The following is a 9,243-nucleotide window of genomic DNA, read 5'->3' on the forward strand; positions in this document are numbered from 1 at the left end:
CGTAATAGATGCGCCAAGCTATTGGATATAGTTCTTTTATAAGAGGAGCCACGTTTTCACTTCCCTTATTATTACATACTTCCCCCCACCCCCAGGAGTGAATTAATAACTTTTCAAACTTACTGGGTGGCTCTGGAGGAAACTAAAAAGAGGAAGCCTAGAGAAGATAAAAATTTTATTTGGGATGATTCCCTGAACTTTTTGGTTGGGGTTATTCATTCACAAACATTTACTAATTATCTGTTATATATAAAGCATACTCTGAAGAGCTAAGGGTATTGAGATAAAGAAACTATAGAACCTGCTCTCAGGGACCTTACAGAATAGGAGAGAAAACAAGTAGAGAGGAAACCCTAAATCACTGCAGTGATCAGACCCTATTAGGGGGCTTTCCAAATCTACTTTGCAGGGCGTCAGAGAAAACTTTCCCGTATATAATTCTTTCAACCCCCAAACTTGCGAGTTGGCTTTGAGTCCTCAATTCCCTTCACCTTCTCAATACAAAACACCAAAATATTTAGTTAGCTCGACCTCCACCGTATATTATGCTCTGTCATCACATCCTCTACTGCTACCCTCTTTTTCTAAGCTTCACTTTCCTCCCTCACTCTCGCGAAACGGCTCTCTCGAGGATCTCTGTGTTTTACCTTGGCCCTTTATACTCCATTTTACTTGGCCTGGCTTGCCAGAGCCATAAAATTCATTACTCTATATTGTATCTGACCCTTTTAAAACTGGCAGTTTCTTAATATTTTTAGAAATAATAAAATAGAATTAATGCTTCGAGTTCCAGACACTCCTGCTTCAATCTTGTCTCGGGGTTTTTGATAATCTTCTCTGCTTGGGATCCCTTTTCCTATTTTCACCTGGCTATGCCCTTCTTGACATTCTAGATTAAGTGCCATGTCCCTAGGGGACACTCGCGAACAACCCCATCACAAGAAGCTCTCTGTGTTGCCTCTCTGTAACACATTTCATCACAGGTTTGATTACTACTATATATTTGCTCATTTAATTGTTTGTATGTTTAATTCTCATCCCTCCTCTCCATTCTTATTCTAACTGAGTATCCTAAATTGCCAGAACAGGGGTGGACCCATACTCAGCACTCAGAGAATGGATAATAATAATAAAAAATATGATGAGGTTAAAGTCTAAACTGAGATGTGGAGAAGGTGCAGGAGTTTACCCCATGAAAGATAAGTAAGCTGTGGGAACGAGCATTTCCTGAAGGAAAAAAATGTCAGATCAATACCCCTCAGAGGAAAGCACATCAACTGCATGAAGTGTTCTATGGTTGGAGCAAATTGAATAGGAAATAGTGAGAGGCCAGACAGAAAAAGCAGGAAAGTGCTAACTGGTCAAGGGCTTACTGGGTCACTGTAGTACAGAGAGCATCTAACTCAGGGTCTGACTTATAGTAGACACTCAAGTATTTGTTGGATGAATGCATGAGACTCTTAGGTCTGTCTTCTAATGACAATGGAGAGCAACTCATTGGTTTTAAGTAGGAAGTGACTGGATCCTATTTGTGCTTTAAAAAGATTTTGTCAGCTGCACTGTAGAAAATGGTTCAGAGGAAAACAAGGCTGGATCCAGGCGAGGAGACTGGGAAGCCGTGTGGTGATGTGGATAAAAGGTGACAGCTGTGTCTGAGAGGCAGAGGCAATGGAGAGCGAAAGGAAGAGGTAGATGTGAGAGACACAATGACTAGAAAGTTGACCACCCCTGGATATTAATTAGATGCAGGAGGTTCTAACAGAAGAAGCCAGGAAGACATCCGGGCTTCTAGGTGACTAGATAAATGAAGGTGACTTGAGAAAAGACAGGTTTAGGAGACAAATATCCTGCACACATATTTCACTTAATGAAAAAGTAAAAGATATTTGAAAAGTTTGGCATTATATGAATAATGTAGGATGACTTTTATTTATGATCAACATCTAGAACTTTCATTTCAACCAGGTACTGAGTGGTACAAAGGACCAGATGCCTGAAATTAAGAGTGGAATATCAAGATGAATCAGGCTCAGAACATGGTCTTTAGGAAGCTCAAAGATTAAACAGAAACAGAGGGCCTGAATCTATGTGTGTGTGTGTGTGTGTGTGTGTGTGTGTGTGTGTGTGTGTGTTGAGATAGATGTCCATATATATAAACATAATTATATATACATATGTAATTTTTTAAGTGCCTTTTTGGAACAAGAGTTGAATAGAAGGGCAGTGTGAACCTGCTGCCTTCTCTCTGGGGATTCCGAAGTAAACAAAGCAGAAGCTGAATGTTGGTGTGCCAACTTACTAGACCAAAGGGTCCCAAAACAGGAAACTCCTGACCAACAGGGTATAATAAAAATTAAATTAAATGTTCACAATTAATTGTTCATTGTTAAGTAAAAATAATCCATTTATAGAATACACACACACACACACACACACACACACACACATAATCAATTCATTTGTGTCAAAAGAATCCCAACACACACGTAACTATGTGCATATAATAAACAGTACAAGAATAAAGACAGCTGAGAGTGGTCCCCCCAGCAAGATGGAATGGAATGGGATGTTGATTACAGATGGAAACATGTTTCATTTAACACCCTCTGTATGCTTTCAAATGGTTAGCATGACACTTTATTCATTTAAAAAATGAAACAAATAAACTAATAAATAACCAAATGCAACAGAAAATATTTAACATAAACTCATGCTTAAGGTAATACACTTGAAGATGACATCATGGGGTTTCATTATGAATTTTAGTTATTTCTAGATTTAGGAAAATGAGAAGAAAGAGCTGAAGGGCTCTAATGTCTGTCACATACTCTAAATGAAAGTCCTTATACAAAACCTTTCCCATTGTCTCACATTCATGGGTACTGACGTCCTGAATCTTCAAAGGAGAATTTCATGTCCAGAGAAGCTAAACCACCTGCCCAAGTTAGGAAATGGCAGCTGAAAGGTTTGAATCCAGGAGAGCACTTATAACATGCCAGTCCTTAGATTTTGGAAAGGCAGCCATGTCTATCTCCTGAGACCTGTAGACAGCCTTCTCCTCACATAGCCCTGCTTCTCGGAAGTCTGACAGAGAACTCCACTAGGGCATAGGAAATAACATATTAACTCTGTACTTATACTTTGCTTCTAAAGTACATGAGTAATACTTTGCACTTAAGGAAGATCTTTTATGCGAGTCTTTCAAGAGCAGAACAAAACCAATTATTACCCATGCCCTTTGTGATTGGAAAGGAAGATCTTAATCCCTAATTTGCTGACAGGGAGACAGAAGCTGCCAGAGATGAAGTGATTTCCTGAAGGTCACACAATCGGTCTATGAAAGCCTCAAGAATAACTCTGAGGGCTTATGACAAAAGAGCAATTGCCTTGTACAATTATCAGCTTACTCCTCTATGCTAACCACCGTATCCCACTCTTCCCCATGCACGTGCTAAACTCCCCCTCTCTCCCTCTCCAACATAAGTGGGATTTAGTCCTTTTTATGTAAATGTACTTTGTCAAAACTGTAGATCCCTATAATTTTGTCCTCAGTTCCTATCATCTATTTTTAAAGGTCTTAGTGCAATGAGTTCTAGAACACTTCCAGTGGGGTGGAAAAACCCCATCCAAGAACTCTCGTCTCCTGCTGGTTCCTTTGGCCATACTATAAAAACTCACAGAAATCAAGGAATAGTTGGGTGCCACTTTGGGTAAAATCTCCAAGGAGATGTCTGAATCGCAGGCACAGCACTGAGGGTGTGCTTGAGATGTGACATCAGACCAAATTCAGCTGCTTCACTCTACAGGGGTTGCTGCCTCCTCACAAACACCACTGTTGGTGACTCCTAGTAAGGCACGTTCTTTTTAATCTCCTGGCCTTAAGTGCTGAGATGGGCTGAGATATCACTCCCATGATTATGTTACATTACAGAAGTCTCTGCTTTAACAGACTGGAGAACTCTCCCTTGCTGGCTTTGAAGAAGTGAGCTGCCAGGTTATAAAAGAGCCTGTGAGTGGGCCATTGGCAAGGGATTATGGGAAGCCACTGGGGGCTTAGTGACCCCAGATTGACAGTCAGCAAGAGACTGGGGATCTCAGAAATACAACAACGAAGAAATAAGTTCTGCCCACAGCCCTGTGAGCTTGGAAGAAGACTCTGCGATCCAGAAGGTAAAGCAAACATCTTCCTTTCCAGGTAAAAAGGATATCAACATTTAGCATTTTTAGGGATAAAGGACATTAACAAGTATCACAGTGGTACCCTGAAGACATATTTGAATCTGATGAATACTTTAACCTAATATAATTCAAAGTAGTGAAGGAAAAGAAGCAGAGAAGGGGTTGGGACAGGAAGGATCCAGGTGTCCAAAGCATACAGGTCTAACTATTTGCCCTCATCTTTCATCCCATGCCTTAAAAGATGGAAAAAATATTCTATAAATTATTAACCAATGAGAAAAAATGATAAAGATGCATAGCCATATGAAAACTTAATGCCTCAGCAGACCATTCGTGATCACCTGAAAGTGAACTAAATTTATGCTTGATTTTGAAAGAGAGCCAGTTTATGAAATATATATATATTTACATATATACTTGCATGACCTTCTGGGTCAGTGGTTCTCAAATATGACTTTTCTGTTAGTTCTCTATTAAAATGGGAATTTTTTCTTAATTAAAAAGTTCAAAACAAAGGATTTCTGAGTACCATCCCAGACTTAACTGAATCAGAATCATTAGAAGTGAGACCTGTTACTGCCATCTCCCCTTGCCCCGACAAACATCCCATCCACCAAGGACTTCAGAAGGTTCCAATGCTGCCAGTTTAACCACTGGTATTTGACGTGATAGTGCTCATTGCAATTAGATCAGTACTTTTTGTGACTGATCATCTTATGCCCTGGATCTTATACATTCATTTTAATGGTTCTCAGTCTAGGCTGCACATTACAGTTTCCTGGAGAGCTTTATAAATCCTGATGCTGAAGCTTCTTCCTGGAGCAATCACATCAAAATCACCAAACATAGTAACCAACTATTTGTAATATTTAAAGCTTCCCGGATGATTGCAAATTAAAGTTAAGTTTGAGATCACTGATGTATAGATAATACCTAATATTTTTCTGCGTTCTTTCTAATAATTGGTCATGTAGCCCAAAACCCAAAAAATGGCCTGGGAGGTATGTAGGCCAACCATAACTGCCTCGCTTTGATGGAACACTAAACTGAGGTTGACTATTTGGGACCATACCATGGAATGCTTTTTTGTTTAACTTCATGTTTGTTATCTTAATATCTAAAAAAAACCCTCCAAAAACAAACAAAAAAACCCTGTGTGATGTAGATATCATTATGCAGATTTGTAGGGAGAAGGACATACAGGTCACTGATTCAGAGGGAGCTGCGTAAACAAGTCAGTTGTGGAACCGAGTCTGAGCGATGCCAAAACTTCTGATGTCTGCATCGTACAGTAATTCTCCAAGTGTGATCCCCAGACAAGCAGCTTCAGTATCGACAGAGAACTTATGAAAAGTGCAAATCCTCTGCCCCTAAATCAGACCTACTAAACCATAATCTTTTGGTCTGAGTCACAGAAATCTGTGTTTTAACAAGGCCCTTCAGATGATTCGAAGCACACGAACAGTTGAGAAACACTATTATGTTGCCCATTTCTATCAGCCACCTAATTTTAGAGACTCAGTTCAGCATGTGGTAAGAGAAATAAAAATATGGAGGTGACTCAGTAGGTGAGACGGGGGTGAGGGGCTGATAAATTGTCTCTCACTATCTTCCTTTTCTCCCAAACCTTGTTTATGTTAATAATCTAGGTTGGAAATGAGGAAATGCTACCGAGATAGCATCCTGGACAAAGACTGGGGACTCTGGTGATCTTTATTCGCAGGCTGCCTTGCCATGTCGAGCCGCTGCCATGTAAGTGTGACTATTTTAAGACATTGATGAATAGTTTATCCTTTTAATCAAGATATGGGGAGTTTTAAAAGGTTTCATTAAAAATGGATATCTTAATTGGTTCCAGGGAAATTATTTTTTGATCTTAAGGGCTTGAGATAATTGGTGCTCAGGAAACCAAGGGTAGTTGATTTGCTTTCTCTGCTGCCAAGTGGGTTCAGCTTGCTGCCATCCTATAACACATCCCGCTGACCTGTTTAGTGCCTCCCTTGCTGTATTTCAGGGCATATCGATTGGGTTGTACACTTGAATAGGGGAAAATAAACAAAAATTAAAAGACCATGTTTGTCTGATTTATTAGAGACATCGATTCATATTTTCTGAGTAAATTGTGAAGTCTTTTCTTTAAAAATGCATATAAAATGTGTTTTGAGTACATAAAGGTCTAGTGGAAATTTATCTCATGCTGCAGGGATGGGAGATACAGAAAATGCTGGCGAGAGAGGAGAAAAATACAGAAAGAGGAAGGAAGGAGGAGAAGTGAAAGAAAGGAGGTAAGAATTGACAAGAGGAAGACACAAAGGAGGTAAAAAAAAAACGGGAGGGAGAGGATGGAGGAAAGAAGAAAGAAGGGATCGGAAAGGGTAGGAAAAGGAGGAAAGGAACGTTGAGAAAAGAGGAGAGAGGGGACGAAAGGAAAACAGGAGGACAAGTAGGCAAAGAAAAAACATAAAAGAAATCGAGGAATGCAGACTTCGGAGCCTGGGCGATAATTTGTGAAGTGCTACTTGGAAAACACAGGCTGCAGAGATGCTGGCTCCTAAGGTTAATGATGGCACTAATCATGATTCCAATTTGCAACAAATGGGATGAAAAGCAGCTGGACCCCACATGGAGACGCCTGCAGTGATGGTGGCAGAGTAATAATGTAGCAGTCATCCAGGAATACAGGGATTCTGGGAGTTCGAATTAAGTTCTCCTTTATTCAACAACCATTTTGTATCTGGTGCACAGTACCATGTTAAAAAGAAATGTTTGCTTATTAGAAGATCTTTAAATTCGAGCAAAAACGTGTTAGATGTTCACAGGAATACGTTTGAAGTTCTATTCTGCCATTAGCCTTTCTTTAACATTTACTTTTGGTCAACACTTGGTCTTTTTCACTTCCTCTCCTCCTCCATCCTTGCCACTCAGTGGTTTGGGGCTGTCAGTGGTCAGTGATGCTGTTTCATTATAAATCTTGTTCTCTCTGATAGCTACAAACCGTGGCTTCATAGGCATAACTAATAATTCTGTAGCCTAATTTTCAAACCCCTTTCTCTCTACGCACGTTTATTTATATGTGTCATCTAGATAGATTACATATCAAGATTCCTTTTAATGAGAGTCCTGTCTGTGTAATGAACACCTCTCTCTATTATATCTCCTCCTACCCCACCCAGTGTACCCCCACAAAGGCCTGGGTGTTAGCAGAGGACCAGATTTTCAAGAAGTAATAAGGACAGAAAAATTTAGACAGCCCAGGCAAGGGAAATGGTGAGGAGCAGAAATGGGACAGAGAGAGACTCCACAAATCAGAGAGATGGTGGGAGGTTGTGTCTATTATGTGGAACCCTATAAATGTATTCTGAAAGCTTGAGTTACAAATTCTCTGAGTAAGTTTTTTTTTGTGGATGTCAAAGAAGGAGCAAAACTTCTCATCTGGCCTGCATGAGGTTGGACAGAGGTATCATTTGAAGGGGTCAGTTTTGAAGAGGCTGGAATTAGCAGAAATCTTTGGACACTATAAACTTCTACAGGCCACAGAATAGGGCATCTTGGGGTATGGGCTTGAGGAAGAATCAAAGCAATTTAATTTGGATCTCCAAGGGCCCCTAGAGCTACTGTGGTTTACATATATGTATGAACACGAGACATGCTGGGTTGTGCATGCCATTTGATAGACAACCATTATTACATTTAAAGATGAATTATTTTCCAATAGATTCATAATAGCAAGTCTTCTATCTCTATTCAGGCCATAAGCTCCTTGAGGACAGAAGCATATCTTCTCTGGCTTTTGAACAACTTGTAGTTAACTTTTGAATAACTAGGTTAATACTGAGCACATACCAAAGATTCAATAAGAGTGCGCCTGATACATTACGACTCATTGGCACCCTCTCCCTCTGATACGCATGAACTGTTACTTCTTTTGGAGATGATTCACTCAGGTAGTTAGTATCATAGCCACACCTGGATCACAGAGAACCAGATACAGGGACTACCTACAGGCACCTGTGGTCTTGAGTCATTGCAACACGGCCTTTTAGAGACTATCAAACTTATAGTGACTTTTTTCTCTGCTAAGAATGGAGTTTCTTGATGGACCGCAATCTTCAGTAAAGTTTCAAGTTAAGCATCTGACTATAGTTTAAAAATCCAAAGATAATTGGAGCTTATCGAAATGATGTCATTATAGCTATAAAAAATCCCAACTAAGAATTGAATTGAGTAAGCTTCGTTCTCCTTTACTCATTCTTGTTTAATGTGCACCTACATTGTATGGTGGGCCAAAGTGAATCAAAGTCCAAAAAAATATTGACAATATTCACGTCTAGGAAAAGTTGGTAGAAAATGTACGTGTGACCGAGCCCTCAAAGAAATGTGTATTCTCTCTCTTTCCCCTCTCTCTTCTCAATGCTCCTCTGAGAACTGGATGAAGGTAAAGTCAAAAAGAAAGTTCTTACATTCTTAAATCCTCTGTAAAGAATCTGGAGCTCTTTCTTGGTGAATTTGCTCTGGGCTTCCAGAAGCTCGAGAGCCTCAGGCCGATGCCTAACGGTGGCCATCTCCAGTTCATCTTCCACGCTGTCTGTGGAGGAAAACCAAAAAGGGCCTTTAGAACAGTCATGGCTCATCAATACACAGGAAAACAGAATGCAATGCTTATTGGAATTGTGTTATTTTTCCAGAGGAAGGAGTCTCACACTGTCGATCAATGGTCTTTATATTTCCCAGAGTTTACAGTATTAAGCTAAGCCAATTCTCTATGATATTTTTTTCATACTTTCTAGTCATTAGATATTATAATACTAGCATTTTTCCAGTACAGTTCGAAAAGTGCAAAAGCATCATGAACAATCTTAAACCCTGGGATTTCTGTGTCTGTACCAAGTACCAGGTATAAAAACGGAATTTTAGTTAAACGGCAATCAGCATCGCCCTTCTAGCATGCGTTTGTGAGACAGAACTCTGCTGATACTCAGAGAAGTTGCCTCTGAAATCAAATATTTTTCCTGGGGCTACAAATAAAGTAGTCAGATCAGGTGCTAAAGTGAGCAAAGTAATAAA

General features: G+C 39.8%; 1 protein-coding gene across 7 annotated transcripts in view; it reads right to left on the bottom strand.

The window, feature by feature from the left end:
* KCNIP4 (potassium voltage-gated channel interacting protein 4) overlaps positions 1–9,243 on the bottom strand; it is a 979,993-nt gene that overhangs the window by 72,584 nt on the left and 898,166 nt on the right. For 5 of the 7 annotated variants that reach the window (XM_011365171.1, XM_011365162.1, XM_011365154.1 and 2 more), the window contains one exon: positions 8,640–8,764. In XM_011365171.1, the coding sequence (XP_011363473.1) occupies positions 8,640–8,764 (125 nt within the window). Of the gene's footprint in view, positions 1–672; positions 682–8,639; positions 8,768–9,243 lie in introns of those variants that run through there. The other 2 variants (XM_011365180.2, XM_011365182.1) reach the window with 2 other exon arrangements.

This window comes from Pteropus vampyrus, unplaced genomic scaffold (genome assembly GCF_000151845.1).
Source record: "Pteropus vampyrus isolate Shadow unplaced genomic scaffold, Pvam_2.0 Scaffold5, whole genome shotgun sequence".
NCBI classification, from domain to species: domain Eukaryota; kingdom Metazoa; phylum Chordata; class Mammalia; order Chiroptera; family Pteropodidae; genus Pteropus; species Pteropus vampyrus.